The sequence below is a fragment of the Nerophis ophidion genome, linkage group LG04, assembly GCF_033978795.1.
Source record: "Nerophis ophidion isolate RoL-2023_Sa linkage group LG04, RoL_Noph_v1.0, whole genome shotgun sequence".
NCBI classification, from domain to species: domain Eukaryota; kingdom Metazoa; phylum Chordata; class Actinopteri; order Syngnathiformes; family Syngnathidae; genus Nerophis; species Nerophis ophidion.
Genome location: NC_084614.1, coordinates 64,156,051 through 64,182,573, shown reverse-complemented (window position 1 = coordinate 64,182,573; position 26,523 = coordinate 64,156,051). Strand labels below are relative to the sequence as shown.

General features: G+C 39.5%; 1 protein-coding gene across 1 annotated transcript; it reads right to left on the bottom strand.

The window, feature by feature from the left end:
* Positions 1–3,860: 3,860 nt before the first annotated feature.
* Positions 3,861–26,353, bottom strand: LOC133551749 (hexokinase-2-like). Its single transcript, XM_061898787.1, has 11 exons — positions 26,223–26,353; positions 23,838–23,918; positions 19,028–19,190; positions 17,662–17,810; positions 17,460–17,579; positions 14,454–14,549; positions 14,175–14,277; positions 12,175–12,358; positions 11,858–12,013; positions 8,266–8,499; positions 3,861–8,130 (listed from the first exon to the last, which is right to left on the bottom strand). The coding sequence occupies exons 2-11, from the start codon at positions 23,916–23,918 to the stop codon at positions 7,941–7,943; spliced, it is 1,476 nt and encodes a 491-aa protein (XP_061754771.1). The 5' UTR covers positions 26,223–26,353; the 3' UTR covers positions 3,861–7,940.
* Between the last annotated feature and the right edge of the window lie 170 nt (positions 26,354–26,523).

Genomic DNA, 26,523 nt, shown 5'->3' with positions numbered 1-26,523 from the left:
GAAACTTTTATTAGTAGATTGCACAGTACAGTACATATTCCGTACAATTGACCACTAAATGGTAACACCCGAATAAGTTTTTCAACTTGTTTAAGTCGGGTTCCACGTTAATCAATCCATGGTAATAATGGGACTCTGGAGGCAGCGGACAGGTACCAACAGGCAAAGCGGTGTGCAGCTTCAGCGGTCGCGGAGGCAAAAACTGGGAAATTAGAGGAGTTCAGGGAAGCCAGGGAAAACGACTTCCGGACGTCTTTGAAGCGATTCTCCTACGATCCGCCACCTCAGGAAGGGGAAGCAGTACACTGTCAACATTGCGTATGGTGAGGATGGTGTGCTGCTGATCTTGACTGCGGATGTTGTGGATCGGTGGAGGGAATCCTTCAAAGACCTCCTCAATCCTACCAACACGTCTTCCTAAGAGGAAGCAGTGCCCTGGGAATCTGTGGTGGGCTCTCCTATTTCTGGGGCTGAGGTTGCAGTTTTATTTAAAGATATCCTCGGTGGCACAGCCCCGGAGGTGAATGAGAGCCGCCCGAAGTTCCTTAAGATTATGGATGCTGTGGGGCTGTCTTGGTTGACAAGACTTTGCAACATCGCATGGACATCGGAGGCGGTACCTCTGGATTTGCAGACCGAGGTGGCGGTTCCTGTTTAAAAGAAGGTAAACCGGAGGGTGTGTTCCATCTACCGTGGGATCACACTCCTCAGCCTTCCCAGTAAGGTGTTCCAGACAGGAGGCTACGCCGGATAGTCAAACCTCGGATTCAGAAGGAACATTGTAGTTTTCGTCCTGGTCGTGGATTGGCTTTATACTTTCAGCAGGGTCCTTGAGAGTGCATGGTAGTTTGCCCAACCAGTCTACATGTGCTTTGTGGACTTGGAAAAGGCATTCAACCGTGTCCCTTGGGAAGTCCTGTGGGGAGTGCTCAGAGAGTATGGGATATCTGACTGTCTGATTGTGGGGGTCCTTTCCCTGTATGATCAGTGTCAGAGCTTGGTCCGCATTGCCGTCAGTAAGTGGGTAATGAGGGTTGGACTACGTCAGGGCTGCCGTTTTTCATTGATTCCGTTCACAACTTTTATGGACAGAATTTCTAGGCGCAGTCGGGGCGTTGTGGGGGATCCGGTTTGGTGGCTGCAGAATTATGTCTCTGCTTTTTGCAGATGATGTGGACCTGATGGCTTCATCTGGCCAAGATTTTCAGCTCTCACTGGATCAGTTCGCTGCCGAGTGAAGCGACTGGAATGAGAATCGGCACCTCCGAGTCCATGGTTCTCACCTGGAAAAGGGTGGAGTGCCATCTCCGTGTTGGGGAAGAGATCTTGCCCAAAATGGAGGAGTTCAAGTACCTTGGAATCTTGTTCACGAGTGATGGAAGAGTGGATTGTGAGATCAACAGGCGGACCGGTGTGGCGTCTTCAGTAATGCGGAACCTGTCGATCCGTTGTGGTGAAGAAGGAGCTGAGCCGGAAGGCACATCTCTCAATCTACCGGTCGATCTACGATCCCCTCCTCACCTATGGTCATGAGCTTTGGGTTATGACGGAAAGGACAAAATCACGGGTACAGGCAGTTGAAATGTGTCTTCCGCCGGGTGGCGGGGGTCTCCCTTAGAGATTGGGTGAGAAACTCTGTCATCCGGGAGGAGCTCAAAGTAAAACCGCTGCTCCTCCACATCAAGAGGAGCCAAATGAGGTGGTTGGGGCATCTGGTCAGGATGCCACCCAAACGTCTCCCTAAGGAGGTTTAGAGCACAGGGAAGACCCAGGACACGTTGGGAAGACTATGTCTCCCGGCTGGCCAGGGAACACTTTGGGGTGCCTCGAGAGGAGCTGGACGAAGTGGCTGGGAAGAGGGAAGCCTGGGCTTCACTACTTTGGATACTGCTGCCGCGACCTAATCTCAGATAAGCGGAAGAAAATGGATGGATGGAAGGGTTTTTTATTTAGCCTTTATTTAACCAGGTAAAATATCATTGAGATCAAAAATTTATTTTCCTAGGGAGACCTGGCCAAGAGGGCAGCAGCAAATTTACATTAAAAACAGTAAACAACACATAAAACATCAAATTGACAACATTAAAAGTTGCTCACATGACACATGTGCATACAGATAAGGTAGTAGGGGTGTGGGAAAAAATCGATTCGAATACGAATCGAATACGCTGTGCGATTGAGAATCAATTCTCATTTTTTTAAAAATCGATTTTTTTTTTTAATAATTTTTTTTATTATCAATCCAACAAACCACTACACAGCAATACCATAACAATGCAATCTAATTCCAATACGAAACCTGACCCAGCAATACTCAGAACTGAAATAAACAGAGCAATTGAGAGGAGACACAAACACGACACAGAACAAACCAAAAGTAGTGAAACAAAAATGAATATTATCAACAACAATATCAATATTAGTTATAATTTCTGCATAGCAGTGATTAAAAATCCCTCATTTACATTATCATTAGACATTTATATATATAAAAAAGAACAATAGTATCACAGTGGCTTACACTTGCATCGCATCTCATAAGCCTGACAACACACAGTGTCCAATGTTTTCACAAAGATAAAATAAGTCATATTTTTGGTTCGTTTAATAGTTAAAACTAATTTATATTATTGCAATCAGTTGATAAAACATTGTCCTTTACAATTATAAAAGCTTTTTTAAAAAATCTACTACTCTGCTAGCATGTCAGCAGACTGGGGTAGATCCTGCTGAAATCCCATGTATTGAATGAATATAGAATCGTTTTGAATCGAAAAAATATCGTTTTTGAATCGAGAATCGCGTTGAATCCAAAAAATCAATATTGAATCGAATTGCGACCCCAAGAATCGATATTGAATCGAATCGTGGGACACCCAAAGATTTGCAGCCCTAGAAGGTAGACTGGAATCCTTTCACAGAAGCTTTAAACTCATTTAATGTAACAAGCGTTTGAAGTTGAAGATTGGATTGTAGGTCATTCCAAGACTTCGGTGCTAAAAACCTAAATGCTTTCTTGCCCAGTTCAGTTCTTACTTTGGGGACGACAAATTGCAGAACATTGATTGAACGAAGATTGTGACTTCCTTGTTTCTTTGTTAAAAGTTAAAGTTAAAGTACCAATGAATGTCACACACACACTAGGTGTGGCGAAATTTGTCGTCTGCATTCGACCCATCCCCTTGTTCACCCCCTGGGAGGTGAGGGGAGCAGTAAGCAGCAGCGGTGCCGCGCCCGGGAATCATTTGTGGTGATTTAACCCCCAATTCTAACCCTTGATGCTGAGTGCTAAGCAGGGAGGTAATGGGTCCCATTTTTATAGTCTTTGGTATGACTTGGCCGGGGTTTGAACTCCCAACCTACCGATCTCAGGGCGGACACTCTAACCACTAGGCCACTGAGTAAAAGACAAGATAGATAAGATGAAGTGATACCCAGAATGGTTTTGTAGATGAACACATACCAATGATTGAGGCGTCGAGCACATAAAGACGTTCAGTTAACCATTTAGTATAAGACACAATGGTGAGTAAGGGGAGCGCAGTTGGTGATGAAGCTCAGTGTACCGTGGTACACACTATCCAGCTTGTGGAGACAACCAGCTTTAGCATTCATGTACAACACATCTCCATTGTCAATAACAGGTAAAAAGGTTGTTTCCACCAATTTCTGTTTCACAGTAAAATAAAAGCAAGACTTGTTTCTATATAAAATCCCAGTAAATGTTGCAGTTTTTTTGGGGGTTGTTAACATGAGAATTCAGTAAACTTATACAAAAGAAGTGGTGCATCAAATGATACATTTTTAAAATCTGATTCGCTTTCAAAATTTACATTAATTTATAAAAAAAGAGCACAATATTTGGATGCAAATGTAATTTTATTGTCAAGAATGTCAAACAGGCACACTTTTGAATGCTTCACTCAAGTGCACATCATTTATTTGCTCACAACATGATAACAAGTTTTATCTAAAATCCCATCTTGGTGTATTTTGAAGTGAAATTTGCCAGCGGGCACATCGTTAAACTGCCGTTTGCATTGACCTGACAACTGATATAGAAAACGGTGCAGTGTGTCATGTGACCATCCGCTGCTAAGGTATAGTAGCATGTATGGTCAGAATAAATTGAGTAAATATACGATTAATGTGATTGTCTGCCTGATATTATGTTAGATTATGAGTGGCTAAGGTATACTTTATTCATCCCAGAATAGGGAAATTATATGGTTGCAGTGCGAATACAGAAAACGTCCACAAAAATAAGGTTAAAAACATGAAAACTAGAGGGAAACATCAAAGAATACAAAGGACTTCAAATACATTAAGAGCACAAAGCTGTTGCAACCAGCTGCCACTTCTACGTACAGCTTCTAAAAAAACCCCAAAACAACGAAAACATTTGCACATACGATTGCACCATGCATAGACGACCAACAACGCATAACAAAAACACAATTTCAACCCCCACATACACAGCTATGGCCTCTGCAGTGCTCCACGCCATCGTCTGCAGACCCAACAAAGCAACCAAGAGAACCGACTCTGTCCTAGGCCGCACACTAGCTCTCGGCCAATTTCCAGTCTGTGCGGATGAGTGCAAAGTCGTCTGGAGTGACGCAGATCAAAAAGTTCACAAAAAGCACCGCAAAAATCACAAGAGTGCCACCCCTTGTTGCGTAGTCCCGAAAACAAAAGGAGGATACACAAGAACACAGAGCTCCTGCAACCAGCAGCCACTACAGCAGCACCATCTTGGGAACACCCCGCCAAAAAATGAGAACATTGCCCATAGATTAAAAAAATAAAATAGTTTGACCCTGGAACGGATCATTTTCACCTTTATTTTCTTTGAGAAGAATTCCTTTGAAAATGGTTTCACTTCAAATGTGATATTCACTCATTCATCATCATTATCACACCAACGGATGGATTTCTCTCTCATGGTACCAAAACATACAGAAATCCATTAATGTAAGGAATGAAGGGAATAAAAGCTCACATCAACAACCTTTGTGACGCAAACGCTGACTGAAATTAAGTGTTTTGTGAAATGTATTCCCCTATAAAATATACAAATAGAATTGCTTGGATAAAGTTGTGCAGCTCGAATATTTTTAAGGAAATTAAAAAACAAGGACTCAGATTTCCCTTGCTCGGACAGGGCTCACACAGGCCCCTCTTTGGAGCCAGGCCCGGAGGTAGGTCACAATAGTGAGCACCGGGTAGCCGGGCCTGTCCCTATGGGGCTCAGGCACAGCCCGAAGAGGCAATGTGTGTTCCCCGGCCATTGGGCTCACAACTTAAGGGAGCAGCCATAGAGGTCGGGTGCAGCATGAGCTAGGCGACAGCCGAAGGCAGGGCACTTGGCGGTCTGATCCTCGACTACATAAACTAGCTCTTGGGACGTGGAACGTCACCTCGCTGGGGTTGGGGAAGAAAAGGCTACGTCGGATAGTCGAACCTTGCATTCAAAAGGAGGAGTGTGGTTTTCGTCCTGTTCGTGGAACTTTGGACACGCTCTATACTCTCGGCAGGGTGCTTGAGGGTGCGTTGGAGTTTCCCCAGTTTACATGTGTTTTGTGGACTTGGAGAAGGCATTCGACCGTGTCCCTCAGCAAGTCCTGTGGGGAGTGCTCAGAGAGTATGGGGTATCAGACTGTCTGATTGTAGCGGCCCAGTCCCTGTATGATCAGTGTCAGAGCTTGTTCCGCACTGCGGAGGGTTGGACTCCAGCAGGGCTGCCCTTTGTCACCGATTCTATTCATAACTTTTATGGCGCAGTCAGGGCGTTGAGGGGATCCTTTTTTGTGGCTGCAAAATTAAGTCTCTGTTTTTTGCAGATAATGTGGTCCTGACTGCTTATAGGGCCAGGATATTCAGCTCTCACTGGATCGTTTCGCAGCCGAGTGTGAAGCGACTGGGAAGAGAATCAGCACCTCCACGTTCGAGTCCAAGGTACTCACCCGGAAAAGGGTGGAGTGTCATCTCTGGGTTGGGGAAGAAATCTTTCCCCAGGTGGAGGTGTTCAAGTACATTAGAGTCTTGTTCACAAGTGAGGTAAGAGTGGATCGTAAGATCGACAGACAGATCGGTGCAGCGTCTTTATTAATGCAGAAACTGTATTGATCCGTTGTGGTGAAGACGGAGCTGAGCCGGAAGGCAAAGCTCTCAATTTACCGGTCGATTTAAGTTCCCATCCTCACCTCTGGTCATGAGTTTTGGGTTATGACCGAAAGGACAAGATAACAGGTACAAGCGTACAAAATTAGTTTCCTCTACTGGGTAGCGGGGTTCTCCCTTAGAAATAGGGTGAGGAGATCTGTCATCCGGGAGGAGCTCAAAGTAAAGCCACTGCTCCTCCACATCGAGAGGAGCCAGATGAGGTGGTTCGGGCATCTGGTCAGGATGCCACCCGGATGCCTCCCGGCGAGGTGTTTAGAGCACGTCCGACTGGTAGGAGACCACGGGTAAGACCCAGGACACATTGGGAAGACTAGGTCTCTCGGCTGGCCTGGGAACGCCTTGGGATCCCCCGGGAGGAACTGGACAAATTGGCTGGGGAGAGGGAAGTCCGGGCTTCTCTAATTAGGCTGCTGCCCCCGCAAACCGACCTCGGATAAGCGGAAGAAAATGAATGGATGGATGATTGTGCAGCACCAATTGATAAGACTGCACATGAAGCTACAGTTACCATTTGAGGCCAGAAGGAGGCAAAAGCATGCACCACAAAGCTAAACTTTCCCTTAGAAAGATTTTTAAAAAGAGAATGTTTTTCCTACCCCCTTTGACAGATATTTGAATTGAGTAAAATATTGGTTGGAATAAATAAAAATAGCCTATTCAAATCAATCGCAATTTGTTCAATGGACAATGGAGACATCAAAGAAGAAAGCTGTAGGTGAGATGCGGTGTATTGCCGCCAGCTTTAGCAACACAAACGCAGCCGGTGTTTCATTGTTTACATTCCCGAAAGATGACAGTCAAGCTTTACTATGGAACAGAGATGTCAAGCGAACACGGTTGGATTGGACCACACACCCAAAGTACAGTGTATTATGCAGCGATCATTTCAAAAGATCGTGTTTCGAAGAGGGTCCCTTGCAAAGGGCAGAGATGGGCATCGCCACCACCCGTTGACTGGTGCTGAAGAAAGGTGCGGGGCCGACCTTCAGGTTGTACAGGTACGACCATATAATCTCACTAAAACACTAGTAACAAGGGATTTTCCAGAATTATCCTAGTAAAAGTGTCAAATAACATCTGAATAGCTCCCACTGCCCTCGTCTTTTTTTTCTAGTCCTTCACTCTGACTTTTCTCATCCACAAATCTTTCATCCTCGCTCAAATTTATGGGGAAATTGTCGCTTTCTCAGTCCGCATCGCTCTCGCTGCTGGTGGCTATGATTGTAAACAATTTTCAGATGTGAGGAGCTCCAAAACCCGTGACGTCATGCGCATATCGTCTGCTACTTCCGGCACAGGCAAAGCTTTTTTATTAGCGACCAAAAGTTGTGAACTTTATCGTCGTTGTTCTCTACTAAATCCTTTCAACAAAAATATGGCAATATCGCGAAATGATCAAGTATGACACATAGAATGGACCTGCTATCCCCGTTTAAATAAGAAAATCTCATTTCAGTAGTCCTGTAGAAAGATGTTTAAAAAGAGAATGTTTTTCCTACCCCCTTTGACAGATATTCTTTGAGTTGAGTAAAATATTGGATGGAATAAAAAAAATTGCCTATTTAATTCGTTGTATTATATTAAGGATTCATAGTTTTTCTGAATAAATTCAAATGTTTTCGTCAAAATAAATCATCTCTAAAGTAAGTAAATTTAGTCCTTTGAGTCGGAATTTCCTTTATTCCCAGCCAATTTGAAACAGAATATATGAACCTATTTAATGTGGTGCAAAGTGTTTTGCGTGTCTGCCCTCATCAGTCTTCGTCCTCCTCGTCGCTGTCCTCGCCGTCACTCTCCTCTAACAGTCGGGACTGGCGAGCTAGCCTCTGCGCCACGGCCGTTACCATGGCAGCACCTTTCCCGCTGCCATCCTCCGAGAGAAGGTAGGTGATGTCACACTTGGGGGCCAGGAGGCTGACTGTGGCCTGGAGCTCCTCACTGAAACTAGAAGAAGCAATACTAAAATACAATAATAAATAGTTCTTATATAGATAATTTACATTTTTATTAGACAAGATATCCCTACAAATATTTGTCATAATTCACACAATGTATTTATTTAATAATAATGTGTCTTACTTGGGGTGTTTTCTGTAAACGGTCCCATCAATCCCCACAGTTGTTTTGAGGTGGTCCAGGCCACGGTTGACCCGAATACGGTTGACGAGGGTTGCCAGGGCTGCGGCGCAGAGGCAAGCCGAGCGCGAGGAGATGGTGTCGCAGACCAGACGCACCACGCGGACGTCAATCGGGTCCCATGTCAGACCCAACTTGGTCAGAATTCTGCTTCCGTTCTGCAGACCGACGTCCTCCCTGAAGTGGAGCGCAAATAGGAAGTCATAAACACAACACATACATGGCCGGTCAAAAGTTTTACAACACGTCATAAGTTTAAATGTTTTAAATGATTTTGCCTTTACAGCATACACATTGTTACACAACCACAAATGATTTGAAATACATAAACCAATTAACGAATCAGCATGTAAATTAAGTGTTGTGTTTCAGCTTAAATTAAAAAGATAAGACACAAATATGGCATTTATGATTTCCAAATTATAATTGCAACTACATGATGTACCATATGTAATGTCCTTTTCATTTTCTTTCTTTCTTTCTTAGTTTATTTTGAACATGAACTCACTTACAACATAATACATCAGACAATTTCATATCATTTCACATCACATCATGTCCGAAAAGGAGTAGGAAGAAGCAAAGCTTATTTAATCCCACCCCTTTTCCACGTCAAGATCGTTTACAAATATATACATTCATTTACTGACCTTTTTTATAGTAAAATGACATCCAGGAATGAGTAATACAACAGTTTTGTAATATGTAATTAATTAATTCATTCATTATTAACATACTGAGAGGAAGAATATCTTATTTTCAATAAGGTTGAAAGTGTTTCTCATAATTCTTCTTCTTTGTACTTTGTAAGCACTATTAATTTGAACAGCCTCTTAAACTGGATCATATCAGTACAATGTTTAACGTCTTTACTTGATCCATTCCATAATTAAATTCCACATACTGATATGCTAAAGGTTTTAAGTGTTGTACGTGCATACAAATGTTTTAAATTAGATTTTCCCTTAAGGTTATATTTCTCCTCTTTAGTTGAGAAGAATTGTTGTACATTCTTTGGTAGCAGGTTATGATTTGCTTTGTACATCATTTTAGCTGATTGCAATTTTACCAAATCATAGAGCTTTAATATTTTTGACTCAATAAATAAAGGGTTTGTATGTTCTCTATATCCAACATTATGTATTATTCTAATTGATATTTTTTGTAACACAGTTAACAAATGTAGCTCACATTTGTAGTTGTTTCCCATATTTCTGCACAATAACTCAGATATGGTAACACTAGCGAGCAGTAGAGAATATAAAGCGATTCTTGGCCCAGGACGTATTTTGCTTTATTCATTATTGAAATGTTTTTTGCCACCTCATGTTGTATGTTTTGTATATGAGATTTCCAGGTCATTTTGTTATCTATTAATACTCCCAAAAATCAGGTTTCTTTTACCCTTTCAATATCTACTCCGTCTATTTTTAGTGATTCATTTGACAAAATTGTTAACATTTTATTCTCTAATCTCAATTTAATAAAGTCCATGGGCTTCATTTACAGTCAATTATTTTTACACGAGTTTTAAAAGTTTGGGAACAGTCAATGCTAATATTAAGTCTTTTATTCCTAAATGGAAAATTACATTATTATGTAACAGCTTTTTAAGACGTCATATTATTTTCTTCCTACAGTTAAAACACTTCCTTGTGGTCTACATAACATGGAATGATGGCTCTTTGGTCAAAATGTTGCATAGATTGTTTTACAGACCATCTTCCAGCCACTTTCTAACATTTTTTTCAGTATGTGCCATTTTGTGAGCGGTCTTATTTACGTGCCTCCAATTCCGAGAGGAGCGCAAAGTAAAGCCACTGTTTCTCCACATCAAGAGAAGCCAGATGAGGAGGTTCGGGCATCAGGTCAGGATGCCACCCGAACGCCTCCCTAGGGAGGTGTTTAGGGCACGTCCGACCGGTAAGAGGCCACGGGGGAGAAAGACCCAGGACATTTTGGGAAGACTATGTCTCACGGCTGGCCTGGGAATGCCTCGGGACCCCCCGGGAAGAGCTGGACGAAGTGGCTGGGGAGAGGGAAGTCTGGGCTTCCCTGCTTAGGCTGCTGCCCCCGCGACCCGACCTCGGATAAGCGGAAGAAGATGGATGGATGGATGGCACTTCGAAAGTGTATTCTAGCTGTCAGCCATGTTTTAGCGCTTCCATATCAAGTGTACTGATAGATATAAGTAGTACTATACGCTAATGTGTTAGCAACAGCGGATGATGCATGTGCATGTACTGCCCCACAACAAGAGGATAGCGAAAAAGAAAGAGCTAATTGACAACAGCGTCAGACTAAAATAGCGGAATAACGCAAAGCACTTTGGGTAAATTTATATCATATATGGATAACCCGCTGACGTCATCGGTGTGAAAAACATCACAGAACAGAGAAAATTCAAAACGGCTCGTTTAGAGGAAGTATGAAAGGAAGACAATATTGTTTGTAAATAACTACGCAATGCCGCCACGGTTTGATTTTAAAGTTTTGGGACTTTTGCAGATTGCAAATACATAAAAAGTTGATTTTGCATAATAGGTCCCCTTTAAACAAAAGTTGCAAGTTTACACTTGAAATGCATTGTGATTTATTGATTGATCTATTTCTAGTACATTAACTAAAGCATAACAACATGCCATATTTAATAAGGATGTTCAGTATTAGTACCAGTGAACATGTTTGGACATATTGAAAACAATTATCATGGGTTTTGTACATTCACAGGGGAGTTGTGAAAGTCAATAACATAAAAACACTACTATTTTGAAAGGAAAGAAACATTTACAGTATTTAGTGGTTTTCTAACCTGACCACTGGATGGCAGCTAATGGCTTGATTTTGAAGGTCATAGATAGAGACACTTTAATCTCTTAGTGTTTGTTTTTAAAGACTAAACTATTATTTTAAATTTCCTATAGTAAGGACAAATATGCGACCAGAGTGTAGTTTTGTCACCTGACCACTGGATAGCAGCTAATGGCTTGATTTTGAAGGTCATAGGTAGAGGCGCTTTAATCCCTAAGTGTTTGTTTTTAAAGATTAAACTATTATTTTAAATTTCCTATAGTAAGGATAAATATGTGACCAGAGTGTAGTTTTCTCACCTGACCACTGGATAGCAGCTAAGGGCTTGATTTTGAAGGTCATAGAGAGAGATGCTTTAATCTCTTAAGTGTTTGTTTTCAAAGACTAAATTATTTTTTTAAATATCCTATATTAAGGATACAAATGTGATCAAAATAGTGTGGATTAGCATCTAATTACAAATGTATTATTGTTAACTTCTCACGGTACAATACTAAATAAAACTTGAATATACTTTAGAGTAGTCAGTGTACGGCTAAAATAACCGAACACACAACATTAGTGTCCGAATGAAAATAAAAGCTATACTAACAGCACAAGAACTACTCCAAAAGTACATCAAAGTATGTAATGTCCTCAGGAGATTTAATCAAAGTACTTTTGAGAGGTACTGTGTCAAAAACAAAAAACAAAACAAAACAACATGACCCAGAGTCCTACTCACTCTTCAATGTCCGAGATGTATTTTGTCTCAAAGCTGCCCGGTGTCAACAGCGCTTCCGATGTCTGTCCCTTGAACAGCAAATGGTCCTTAGTCATCTTCACCAGCAGCAGACGCACAATCTCCCCCAAATACATGCCGCTGATCATCTTCTCAAAGCTGCACAGCAACAGCAGACATATTTTCGTATTCATCTCCACAAGGATAAACATGTTGTTTGAAAAAAGTATTGCTGTTAATTTTTTGTGTGAAATATGTGTATCCTGCATCGTGGGGATTTCCTATATTACATCATTTTTGAGTTCCCCGTTTGAACGTACGTGTGGATGCCGGGGTTGATGGAAGTCTTGTCTACAATGACGTCAAACTCCGTCTGGATGTCTTTGAGTGAGCCGTTATCTCCGAAGCCCCCCCACTCGGTGTTGATGCACATGCGTCCGTCCGAGCTCTCGATGCGCTTCACGTTCTTAGTCTCCTCCATGTAGCACGCGTTGGTACCCGTGCCTGTAAAAGACAAACATTTCATCTGAAAATGTCATGGACCTCTTGTAATACAGACAAACCTGTCTATAGCGACCACATAAGGGAAACAGCAAAGGAGCAACAACAGACAAGTAGCTACTATATGCAGGTTTGCAGGCATTTTAAATTTGAGGCCATCTTGATTTTTTGACCAGTGCATGTTTTGGGAAATAGAACAAGCATGGATGATTCTTTTTTATTTTATTAAAAAGGCACGATGGCCTAATAATTAACACATAAATACAGTGGTACATGAACTTGACAGTGAACCAACTTAAGAGTGTTATGAGATAAGAGCTATCTGCTAACTGTTATGCTTTAAGTTACAAACAAAAATTTGAGTTACAAGCATCTCTGCCATTAGTTGGCATAGCTGAGAAAATGTCACGCTGAACCCTTTTGAGGTTTGCCCAAAAATAATCTTTTACAGGCTGTTTTTCAAGCTGTTTTTTAACAAAAAATAACAAATGGTTTTTAACTGGTCCTAGTCTTCCAAAAAATAACACCTGCAAACCAAACATGTGTCTTACTGTATTTGGTCTTCGATTAATTTTTTTGTGTCTTGTCATGATTAACATATCTACACAATTGCAAATGGTAGTTTTTAGGTGTGCTAAATGCCTCCCAAAATATTTGTTAAGTATTAGTAAAAATACACATACAAATAAATGTAATATCTCAAGTAGGTAAGATTAGACAAGGAAAGTTTATTTTAGAGCACAATATGTACGCAAGACAATTCAAAGTGCTTTACAAATGTATAAAAATACGAGAAAGCGAAAAACATCATAAATAAAAACAAAATAATCTTAAAAATAATCTTGAGTTAACCTGATTTACTTTGCAACTTATAACATAAAGATAATAAGTGGATGTTTTTTATAGATGGTTTAGCATATATTCACATACATTGTATTAGTTTTAGTATCTCTTAGTGTACAAACTGGCCAATGTATCAAGTTTCATATTTATTGCGTCAAAATCGTTTTTATCCCCCTCTCCTAGCTTCAGTCTGCTCCAATGTCTCACTCTTCCTTCGTGCTCGCTTCTATAAGCAGTAATATATTTAGCTTCAAAAGTATAGGGTTGTAAATCCTCATTTGTCCAAACATAGACATCTTTGTTGTCTGTTACTAAGTCTGCCATGATTAGAAAACACTTGTATTTGATTCCGGAAGTAAGAACACGCATGTTATAAGAAGTCAGACATGCACTGCTATGGAAACAGAAATCAATGCGCGGAATAAATCAGTCCCGGAAATGTTTAAAATGATCAAAATACGGTAATTATTGAACATATTACATAGTTCTATGAGCGTGTCTATTACTACATTATATATAGACTTGCATTGTGTATAGAAAACATTGCTGGAGGATTTTGAAGTTGTTCTAGAGGGCTTTAAAAGTTACAACGGGGACTCCCATTAACCGCATCTTTCAAGCGTTTTTTATCGTATTTGAAATCGTAAAAAAAAAAAGACGTGTGTTCTTGTCCCTCATAATGATTGTGAAAAATTCCTAAAAATATGAAGATCCTCTTTAAACAAAGGGAGAAGACATGGAATTGTGTTTCAAATAGAATTGAGGGATGTGTGACCATGATCGTGCGTCAGTGAATGCGCTGCCGCTGTTAAGAGACGAAAAAACTGAGCGATCAATCAAGCTATCATTATCATACAACTTTGCAGGACATTTCATAGTAGTTGCTGCTATTAGGGATAGAAAATGTTGCTGCAATAGACACCACTTTTGTCTTTAGTGGCCGCTGAATGTATATCTGGTGTAAATGCAAGCTCACCGATGATCATGCCAATCTCGCAGCTTTGGTCCTTGAAGCCGCAGCTCATCATGGTGCCCACAGTGTCGTTTACCATAGCTATGGAACCGATATCCTCATCATCCTACAGATGTGCAGAGCAAAAGCCAGGAGCTTAGTTGGGCTGTGAGTTCTCTTTATCGTTGGTTATTACCCAAAGTCTACTTGCCCAAGTAATTGCTTAATTTTTCATTTAAACATCAACACTAGACTAATTACACAACTAAAAGTTACAATCTTTTTTTGACTGAATGAACTCACCTTTCTTCTGTGTATGGCTTCTTTCAGTAGCCCTGCTACATCTTTTCCAACCACTCCAGAGCACCGGAAGCCTTTGGTCCAACGAATCAAAATGCACTGTAAAATATAAAACAGACAGAATTATAAAAAAGTGCATGTTATGGATTATGGCTTTTAATTATTATTTAACAATTATTTTATCATGTTTCTGTTTTTGTGTGCATGTCAAAGCATACTCTATTTTCTGTAACATTATTTATAGCGATGTCCCGATTCCCAATCATGGGTTTTACCAGCTAATTAACTGCTGAGCCCAGACGATCATTAGCACAGCTGTGTCCTAGTGCTTACATGTTTTAAATTGTACTTGGATAAAATATTCCTTTATAAGGGATGCATGCTAAGGAAGACACAATTACAGTTCCATATTCCTTGTTACACACAGGCAGGAGTTGCATGAATTCCAAAAAAGGGGTGCATGTCTTGCCAAAACACCAGCTCAAATTTGAGAGCAAGCTGCAACGAACGCTTCGTCTAGCCACAGTTCAAAGCTGCTTTTAATATACTTAATCCTCATCTCCATAGTGAAAAATAAAATAATGTATGTTGCGCCCGCCCGCAGACAGACAGACAAACAGACAGAGCAGGATGAGACAAGACGCTAACCACTAAAACTTCAATATAAAGTAGGAGTGATCGATCCAGTTGTCCATACTGTCGATAACTAGGTACCTAACTAAAGAGTAATTAATTACGGGTAGATAAATATTTTTGTTTTTTCTTATGATTACAAAATAATTTTTTTGTCGTGTATGTTATTGTTGGCAAAGTCAGGGAATATGCCTCTGGATACAGGAGGGCTTTGAGGGCAAAACCCAAAGGATTTAAAAAGGCGGCTTGTAGAAATTGTTGCTTTTATTTAGTTATTGTGCACTAGTATTTTTCTTTTTGTTAAAAAGTTGTATGTAACATGCAATACCGCAAATTTAATAAATTTGATTAACAACAATACTACAAAATCCTAACTTCAACAAAATAAGCTTTATAAAAATGTGTTGTGTTTTCAGTTATAGAATAGAAAAAAATCGCCAAAAAGGTCAATTGATACATCCCTTGTTATTTATTTTAATTATTAATTCATTAGGAGAGGTACTTTCAAAAGTGCTAAAGAAGTCTAAAATTTTACAATATTATATAGTGAAAAATAAATTAATGTATGTTGCGCCCGCCTGCAGACAGACAGACAGAGCAGGATGAGACAAGACGCTAACCACTAAAACTACAATGCAAAGTAGGGGTGATCGATCCAGTTGTCGATACTGTCGATAACTAGGTACCTAACTAAAGAGTAATAACGGGTAGATAAATATTTTAGTTTTTTCTTATGATTACAAAAATTTTTTTTTGTCTTGTTTATTGTTGGCAACGTCAGGGAATATGTCTCTGGATACAGGAAGGCTTTGAGGGCAAAACCCAAAATATTTAAAGTTAAAGTACTAATGATTGTCACACACACACTAGGCGTGGCGAAATATGTCCTCTGCATTTGACCCTTCCCTTTGTTCACCTCCTGGAAGGTGAGAGGAGCAGCTGTGCCGCGCCCGGGAATAATTTGTGGTGATCTTTCCCCCAATTCCAACCCTTGATGCTGAGTGTCAAGCAGGGAGGTAATGGGTCCCATTTTTATAGTCTTTGGTATGACTCGGCGGGGGTTTGAACTCCCAACCTACCGATCTCAGGGCGGACACTCTAACCACTAGACCAGTGGTTCTTAACCTGGGTTCGATCGAACTCTAGGGGTTCGGTGAGTCAGCCTCAGGGGTTCGGCGGAACCTCCGCCATAAAGGTAAAGACACATCCGACTTATCGTGTAAATAAAAACTTCTCCCTAACAGCGTATTATGGATACCCCCAAACAATATTACCTCTAATTTTCTTGCTAAAAAACCGGCGTGCTTGCTAAAAAAACGGTGTGACTGAGGGGTCGTTCAGTAAAGAAGGGTTCGGTGAATCCGCATATAAAACTGGCGGGGTTCGGTACCTCCAACAAGGTTAAGAACCACTGCACTAGACCATTGAGTAGATTTAAAAAGGGGGCCAGTAGTAGTTTTTCTTTTATTTAGTTATTGTGCACTAGTATTTTTTTTTGTCAAAAAATTGTATGTAGTATTCAATACCACAAATTTAATAAATCTGATTAACAACAATACTACAAAATCCTAACTTCAACAAAATAAGCTTTATAAAAATGTGTTATGTTTTCAGTTTTAGAATAGAAAAAAATTTGCCCAAAAGGTTAATTGATACATCCATCCATCCATCCGTTTTCTACCGCTTATTCCCTTTCAGGGTCGCGGGGGGTGCTGGCGCCTATCTCAGCTACAATCGGGCGGAAGGCGGGGTACACCCTGGACAAGTCGCCACCTCATCGCAGGGCCAACACAGATAGACAGACAACATTCACACTCACATTCACACACTAGGGCCAATTTAGTGTTGCCAATCAACCTATCCCCAGGTGCATGTCTTTGGAAGTGGGAGGATGCCGGAGTACCCGGAGGGAACCCACGCGTTCACGGGGAGAACATGCAAACTCCACACAGGAAGATCCCGAGGCTGGATTTGAACCCAGGACTGCAGGACCTTCGTATTGTGAGGCAGACGCACTAACCCCTCTTCCACAGTGAAGCCCAATTGATACATCCCTTGTTATTTCTTTTAATTATTAATTCATTAGGAGAGGTACTTTGAAAAGTGCTAAAGAAATCTAAAATTTTACAATATTATATTGGTAATGTATTATAGTGTTGTCTGTATTTCAACCAAAAAGCTTGATTTCCATCCATCCATTTTCTATCGCTTATTCCCTTTTTGTAATTGTTTTTAGTACTACTTTTTATAATTTTCTGGGATTTTTATTTGTAAATTTATAATGTATTTTATTTAATTTTATTGCAGAATTGTTAATTTTACTACTCATTTCAGTTTGCTCTCTTTTTCAAGAAATACATCTTCAGTGTGTGACACCTTGTCAATATTCTTCTGATCGCAGGGGAAGGAGAAGGTGAAGCCGAGAGGGAGACGTCTCCCTTTCAGATTCTTTGAGGCCAGAAATTCACATAGACAGGTGGCGATGTGGTCAAACAACTGGGAACAAAGAGAACAAGACCAACATTTAATGCTAGCCACAACAATACTCCTCTTATGTTAAACACTGCCAGTGATTCACCTGTTCACCGCTTCCCAGCATCATCTCCTTAGGGATGGCGCAGATCTGACTGTCCATCTTTAGCATCTTCTGCTCCTCCTCCACCACTCGTACATGGAGCACCCGGAAGTTTGTCCCGCCAAGATCTAAAGCCAAGAAGTCGCCTTTTTCTGCAAGGAGCAACAATCCATTGTCTCTCATTTGTTATGGGTGCATTTACTTCTCCCATATGCACCTAATGGCAGCACCATTACTCAACAGATTCAAGAAGGGGAGCTATTTTCGTGTCATGCAAGGGTTTTTGTGGCCCTAAACAAGATTTAATTTGTGACCTCATTTCAGTCTTCATTATGGTCTTTATCATTACTTGTGTGACACTCTAGAACAGGGATTTCCAAACTTTTTGAATTGGGGGCCATATCGGTTTAAAAAAAATTGGGCCGGTGGCCGAAAGCCAACTGCATTTAAGTAGGTAAGTGAAGCAAGTAGTAGATTTGACTTTGGGAGACTGTGTGTGTGTGTGTGTGTAAAAGACACAACCAACAATCAAGTATGTTCATAATAAGATAGGAAGAAATAATGTATTAATATTATATGGAAATATTTGTCTTAACTGTACGATAAATAATCATATACAAACAATAAATACTATGTTTAAAATGCAATATGTTTTCAATAGTCATGTGATTACATTCCAGATAATGTTCAATGTTTAAATAAGGAGGTAAAAAACAAGCTACTAGTTCCAACATGAGAATAACTGTTTGAAATCTCCTACCACAGAGAAGCCAGGTCAAAACTGCTGTGCCGCTTTGACATTTGTTGAAAAAGTAAACAGAACACGAAAGATGGGCAAAAACTATTTAAAAAAATGAACAAAAAAACAACAACAACAAAAACATGTCTTTGGACATTTTAACTTTGGACAAAAGGTTCAGCTACAATACGGTTGTTTTAGGAATACAGTTGTAATGGTATTTATTGCTGTTATTTTTAATTATGACGCAGCGTATGATGTGTGTCATTGAAGCCTCCATAAACACGCATAGGACGAGGGTGAGCTAAAGAGGATGCACTGTGCGTCGCCGGTCAGGTGCAGGGAAGAGCAAACAGTCGTAACAAATGCACAGCCAAAGATAGCGGTATGGCGGTATTGTCTCAAATATATATCGCTTTCTAAAATAGTGTTAACTATAATACCAGTATACCGCCCAGCCCGATTGTTTATGTCATTTTTATATTGCTCACAGTCACTGGGAGGCATATTTGCATATGCTACAGTTGGCTATGGTATGCTGTGATACAAAAGCTGCTTGCCAACAGCAACTTTTACCATTCACACAAAAAATCTTACAAAATGCAAAAAAAATGTTTGTGAAAACGTTACCTGTTCCATCTGGCGTTGCCGTGACGAAAGTGGGCAACATCTGGACGGATGCCTTGTGATGGGAGTGTTTTCCCAAGCCTCGCTTCAGTTCTCGTTCCAGTCGAGCCGAAACTTTCTGTAGGACCTCCAGAGACAAAGTGAACTGGTTCAGGTAAGTTTTCACCTGCCAAGAGATAAAAGGAGAACATTTTAAATACATTTTTAAAACTTTTTTTGCACTCACGAAAATTTCAAATATTCCCATCAATATCAGAAACAAGGCATGTGTTTAGACTTTTTGCAGGTAGTTTAGTTTAAAAAAAAAAAAAAAACATTTTGAAGGTCAAAATCCTTTAGTTAAATTAATTCCACCCATGAGTTGTTATGTTTGCGACCATATTGCTCAATTCAATAGACAAAATCTTCTCGATGGACACAAATAAAAGCTACTGCGTTCTTTTGAATTATAAAATATTGTAGATATGAAAGTAACATTGAGAAAAGCAAATTACTTTTGTTTGTGTTTCATACATTCTGCTATAAAAACAAGCTTAATACGTGCAGGAAAACATGGATAGTTACGACCACCTAGAGACAGAAGCAACAATCCACTCGTCTTTTCCTGTTTCCTCTAGAAGCCAGAAAGGCTTTTGCACATAAACTTGAACCAAACAAGGACGGGAACTCACAAAACAAAGGCTCCGTAACTAAAAATGCTAAAATAATAATTCAGCAAATTCTAAACGTAAATAATTTATGTTGATACATTTTCTTTGCTGCATTGGTGCTGTTGTACGGTTTTATAAGAGCAGGAAGAGTAAAAAAGTTAGATATTAGTCTAATTTGCAAGATAGGTTAATAAGGTATGAAAAACTACAGCTATAATTTGTTTTACTTGAAGAATTGTTATTCTAGAACTAAAGGTTGACACAAAAAAGGTTTACGATAAGTGTGTGTTCACTGTTCTGATTGCAACAGTGACAGGATGGCACAGGACCAGTTTCATCACATCCTGCTACTGTTGGCGAGCTTCCTTTCTAGCCTTTAGGGTACAGTCACCCAGTCTAAAACAATGATCATATTATCAATTATTTGCAGCTCATGCAAAGTATCTCATTGCTTTGCTCTTTTATTATGTTCCCCATTTATTCCTAAAGCTAATTGCGTCCTCGTATGAAACATTCCAGTAGTTTTCCAAAAGGCATGTCTTCTCATGCCCCACTTCTCTCTCTGTCCTTGCTATGAATATACCGTATTTTACCCTCCCACATATTCTCGTCTGTACACGCCACACCTTACTTGATTCCTCTGCCATGACTCCATCTGTAGATTGCAAAATAATGGCATCAGTGAGTCCACTACCCATATTTAAGCTTTAAAAAATATGCTCTCAAGATATAATCAAGATAATATAATGCATTTGTAACTACATGTGCAAGTACCAAAGAAAATGAACTAAATTTGATAACTGGTTACTGTACTATGTCCTCCTTAGACCATGCAACTATGAATCCCATTGTGCTGTGGCCAAACAAAGAACAAGTTCACATCCAAGTGTTTTAATATAACTGTTAAAACTATAGCTGACAGCACATACTGCAATAAATAGGTTAACATTGTAAATTATTTCTTCTGAACTTGGCCCTTATGTCCACTGCAAAAAAACCCACACAAATGTTCTGCGCAAATCCTATTGTGGTATAATTGTTTCACCCAACACAGATATTTAATACAAAACATTTTTTTTTCCGTGAAACGCCTTGCTATTTACCTTATAATGAACCCTTGGGTCCCTCAACGACTACTGTGCTTTCTGCTTAAGTCACATACCGTACAAATATTATCAGGCTAAGCAAACTACCCTCAGCAAAGTAGTTTGCCTTTTAGGTAAACACAATTTAAACCACACCTTTACATAGTATGCGATGTGGGAGTCTTAATGTCATACAAAAACCTCTCAAAATTGATTCAAACTACAGGCTTTAACGCAAAGCATTTTTGGACTTGTTGTACCTGCTGTTTCAGTCAGCTTAGACATCGGCATGTAAGTCTTTTATGGCATTTACTTTTTACCTTAAAGGGGAAGTGCACTTTTCTTTTTGCCTATCTTCCACAATAATTATCAAAGACGAATGGATTTTTTTGAATGCATTCTAAATTTTAAATAAACTCATATAAAAGTCCGCTTACAGTGGAGTCAGTGGTCAATAGATCCTCTATTCCGCTCACAAAATCATGTGAATAACTATCCAAAAAGCCCCAGCAATACTCCATTTACATTTCGTGACTTGAATATTAACCAAGTATTAGTGGTATTGTGGGCTGCACGGTGGAAGAGGGGTTAGTACATCTGCCTCACAATACGAAGGTCCTGGGTTCGATCCTGCGCTCGAGATCTTTCTGTGTGGAGTTTGCATGTTCTTCCGGTAACTGCATGGGTTCCCTCCGGGTGATCCGGCTTCCTCCCACTTCCAAAGACATGCACCTGGGGATAGGTTGATTGGCAACACTAAATTGGCCCTAGTGTGTGATTATGAGTGTGAATGTTGTCTATCTATCTGTGTTGGCCCTGCAATGAGGTGGCGACTTGTCGAGGGTGTACCCTTGCTTCTGCCCGAATGCAGCTGAGATAGGCTCCAGTACCCTCTGCGACCACGAACGGGACAAGCGGTAGAAAATGGATGGATGGATAGTGGTATTGTTATTACTAGCGCGAACGCAGACAAACTATTTATAGAGGCGACGTGTTTACTTCTGTGTGTCCCTATGTTTATATCATTGAGTGTATACTGCTTCCTCGCTCCTTTGAAGTTTATTGTAGATCATAAATCATGTCTCTCATCTGAAAAGTAGATGGCTGAGGAGAATCTGACAAGTTTGTAAACTTTGACAGCCATTTAGGACCCGGAAATGGCCAGAATGAGACTAAAAGACGGTTGGCCTGCTCGCCCACCCCACAACCCATTCCTTCGCGAGGAATGTGAGACATTTTTTACCTAAATGGGAATGTATGAACAGTCTAGAAGTCGACATCCTAATGACAGCAGACTTTGTACACTAAGTGATGTTTTTATTATGTTTGTTGGCTCTAATGAAGTCTGCAGTGAGTAATAATCAGTCGTGAATAAAAAAAACTAAAAAAAAATGTGAAGCATTTTTTAAATTAATGCACCGTGCATGCTTAAAATGATCAAAATGCATAAATATTAAATGTTATTATAAACGTGCCCGTTACTACATTACATATATACTTACATCATGTATATAAAACCTTTTTTTAGGGGCTTTATAGGCAGAATTGAGAGGCTCCCATAGGCTCCATTGTAAGCGGACTTTGACCGCATTTAATATTTAGAATGCCTAACACTCGTCATTTCTCTCATAACGTGTGTGAACGATAAGCAACATTCTAAAAAAAGGTGCAGTTCCCCTTTAATGTATTTTATCACATTATCAATTAACAATTGACCTATACCATACCATACAAACTTAATTTACAAAGCCCTTTAAAAACAACCACAGTTGAAGAACAAAGGGCTGTGCACCACAAATAAATAGAGGCAAAGAACAGACTAAAAAATAACATTTAAAACAGAAGTGAAATACACATTGAAAAAGCAAATACGCATAACCCTAAGAACAATTTGACCTGAGGACAACTTGTTCATCTAAAAAAACAAATTTTTTGCCGAAAAGGTTATTGCGGTTTAATTGTGTTATTCAAGACTATTATTTGTTAAAATAATGTATATATCTCAGATAACTGTCTTGCTATTTACAATATTATAAATCCTTCAGGTCGCCAAGAAAAGAACACTGTACTTCCTGCTTAAGGCAGATACAAACATTAGCAGGCTAAGCTGAAGCAAACTACCTTGCCTTTTAAATACCAAATACAAAACCATAATGTTCAGAGTATGTGAGATGGAAGTCAATGTCATAAAAAGAATACCTCGCATAATAGGAGTCATACAATTTACATAATGTTAAAGACTGACTCTACTACTGTAAAGAATAAGTACTTTAATTTTTTAATGGGGACGGTGTGGCAAAGTTGGGAGAGTGGCCGTGCCAGCAATCTGAGGGTTACTGGTTCAATCCCCACCTTCTACCATCCTAGTCACGTCCGTTATGTCCTTGAGCAAGACACTTCACCCTTGCTCCTGATTGGCCCTGGTTAGCGCCTTGCATGACAGCTCCCGCCATCAGTTTGTGAATGTGGGTGTGATTGGGTGAATGTGGAAATAGTGTCAAAGCGCTGTGTGTTCCCTAAAAAGGTAGAAAAGCGCTTGTGGAGAGACGGAGCCGACAGCGGGATAGGACAGACAGCGGTCCTACCCGAGATGGCGGCCAGGAGGCGGAGCATGCGGCGGAGAGGAGAGGCAGGGCGCACTCGGAGCGACGCGGCAGCAAGCCAAGCCAGGTGCGTAATCGACACACCAGCTCTTAATCTCTGCATCTTCTACTGCAGTATAAAAGGGGAGAAGGAGGAACAATCGTGGCAGAAGTAGGCGAGGAAACATCAGACAACGAAGATCACCAACACGACGAGAGCGACCCAGAGCAAGATGAGCCCCCGCGGAGGACGCAGCTACCGGCCACTAAAAGGCGCGCCGCGACGAGCAGAAAGAGCCGGCACGCTTGAAATTGGCGCGACCGACTGGCAAGAAGACATGTTTATTGAAACAATAAACCAAAGTCAAACCTGCTATAATGCGTCTTGCATCGATCGTCACTGCAACCCACATGATGACGGCTGGAGAACTGTCACAGCGCTATACAAGTAAAACCCATTTACCATTTAAACATTATTTGAGCCGAGCATATTCACCTTATTGAGCGTGTCAGCGGGGATGCCGTCACTGTGTAGTGTGTAGATATCTTCACTCCTTTTTCTCTTGTTATTGTTCATCTGAACATAGGACATACAAAACAATCAAAGGACACACAGTAAGAGTTTGCAGAAAAAAAAAAGTGTTTTGAGTGCCTGCCGAAACTCTAAATTCCCTATTTTCCACCTCCCAGAGCCAAAACTATACTGCAATTGTTTGACCACCTCAACACGACTTAAGTCCTCACAAAACTGTGATCAATGTGGCTCTATAAGCACTGGTTAAATTCACTCAACAAATAAGCACTTTCTCTATAACAGAGATTCTCAAACTGTTGTGTATGTAAAACTAGTGGTACCCCAATAAGTCTGTAAATATGTTCTGTATATGGAGTATCATTGTTGACGTTTGTGCAGTGTATGTGATATTACAGTGGCCAACGATATTACAAATACTTGTTAAATACAACCCTTGTTTAAAATGAATACTTATGCCAACCACGCTACTGTATTTCAATGTTGGTCATTATTGTGGTACTTGGAGAGCCAGGTGTTTTCTGAGGTGGTTCTTAGTGAAAAAAGTTTGAGAACCACTGCTGTCCATTTACTTTTTCATGTATCTTATATCAAATTTTATGTAAAATGGTGGAGGGTGTACATTAATTGTAAATGGAACTTTAACACAACTTGATTATGCAATCAGAAACCAGTTTTCTAAATCTAATGTAGGTTTGTAATAATAGCTGATACAATTATCTGGAAATCTCATTAAAAAACATACAACATTAGGTAGCAAATAACACTTCAAAAATGAATAAAGCTAAATATGTTGTGGACCAAAAATCACTTCAAACATACTTGGCCAATACAGCCAATTCTGATTGATATTTTTTTTTACTGCTCGCTGGTGTTACAATATCTTGAGTTACGGTGTGACAATATGGGGAAATAACTACAAAAGTACACTTCATTCACTAACCGTGTTACAAAAGCGGTTGGTTAGAATAATACACAACATTGGCTATCAAGAACATTCCAACCATTTATTTAGTGAATCACATTTTTTTAAATTTAAGGATTTGGTGCATTTGCAGCTCCCCAAGAATGTACAACTATTATTCACTACATAAAAAGGATAACTATAACCTTAGAGAGAAATGTAATTTAAAACATCTGTACGCACGTACACCACTTGAGAACTTTAGCATATCAGCATGTGGAATTAAATTATGGAATAGATTTAGCAAAAAAAGACAAACAATGCACTGTTATGATTTACTTTAGGAAACTGTTTATACTCAAAGAATAACCATCCTGAAAAACATTTTAAACCTTATTGAAAAATGTGATCATCTTAATCACAAACTAACTTACTTAGCTATTTATGAAAAAATTTTGTGATTAATATGTATTTACTACTCACTTTTCTAATTTGTTTACAGTTAGATTAAGTAAAAACAAACATGTAATAAATTATTATAAAACCAAAAGGGGTAGGATTAAATAAGCTCTACTTCTTCCTACTACTTTTCAGACATATTGTAATGGAAACGTGATGAATCATATTATAATTGTATGTGTTTTAAAAATAACCTAACACCATAACCACAAAGATCAGATTAAGTTTTTTTTTTTGCATATTTTGAGCCCAGTTATTTGAGAAATCAGAATAATCTCGAGCATGGAAATGCTCTGAGTGATGTACATTTGCTATGTTTAGAATTTGGAAAGACATTAAACAAAACACTTTGATAAAAAGTAAAGTTTTTGCTGTCGAAATATAAAACAAATTATCCATTAAAGTTCAAATACATTTAATTAAGAAATACAATCCATCCATGGGGTGTGCCCATCAAAAATTGCATCAAGTACAATAGTAGGTGTGTTGGTTGGATTTTTGTTTTACTGTTCACATTACACTACGATGAATACACTTATCTTTGCTTACTCTCTACTTGGATACACTTTTAAAACAAACCAACTAACGAATGAAGCTGTTAATTCAATTGAAGCTTTTTATAATCTCACAAAATATGGCAATAAAGACTAAGAAATATACTTATTGTATATTCCAGGTGTTCAACGAGAGCTACTCATGACAGAAGAGTTAAAGGAGGCACTCGCAAAGCAAACATTCAATAGTCTATCAGGTAAAACAGGTTTTTACAATGAATTCAAATACATCCTTATAGTTTGCTTTAAAAAGTAGACTACAGGCTATTGGAATAAATGTGTTGCAGCATCTAATAAATATTAGACGCTGAATAATTTGTGTCTGAAAACTATTTTGTAAATGATTTGAAACAGGCGCTCTTGTACAATCTTCAAGTTCTAAATGAATCAAGTTAAAAGCAACAAAAAAGAAAAGCAGAAGATGTTACTCACCTTTGGTATGTTCTCACAAACTCAACCCACCAATCAATTTCCTAAACTGGTGAATAGGACACAGTGACAGCTTACTTTGTGCATTGGTTTAAAAAAAAGAAAGAAAAAAAGAAAAAAATATACTATCATACACATGAAGGGGGCAGTGTTTCTTTCCAGTTAACGTTGTCCTAGTTAGTGTGTGTATTGTAAAACTTTGGTGTTGCCTCAATTGTAAAAAAAAAAACAACAAAAAACAAAAATGGGAGATTTGGCATGTTTTTATAGAGGCTGTCATTAACTGTTGCACAAATATGTACAA

Excerpts from the sequence above, each read along its gene's own strand:
- LOC133551749 (XM_061898787.1), bottom strand. The coding sequence starts at position 23,918 with ATGAACAATAACAAGAGAAAAAGGAGTGAAGATATCTACACACTACAC. Across the intron at positions 19,191-23,837 it reads CCGCTGACACGCTCAATAAG|GTGAAAACTTACCTGAACCA; the intron begins GTGAATATGCTC and ends ATCTCTTGGCAG. Across the intron at positions 8,131-8,265 it reads GTTTACAGAAAACACCCCAA|TTTCAGTGAGGAGCTCCAGG; the intron begins GTAAGACACATT and ends TGCTTCTTCTAG.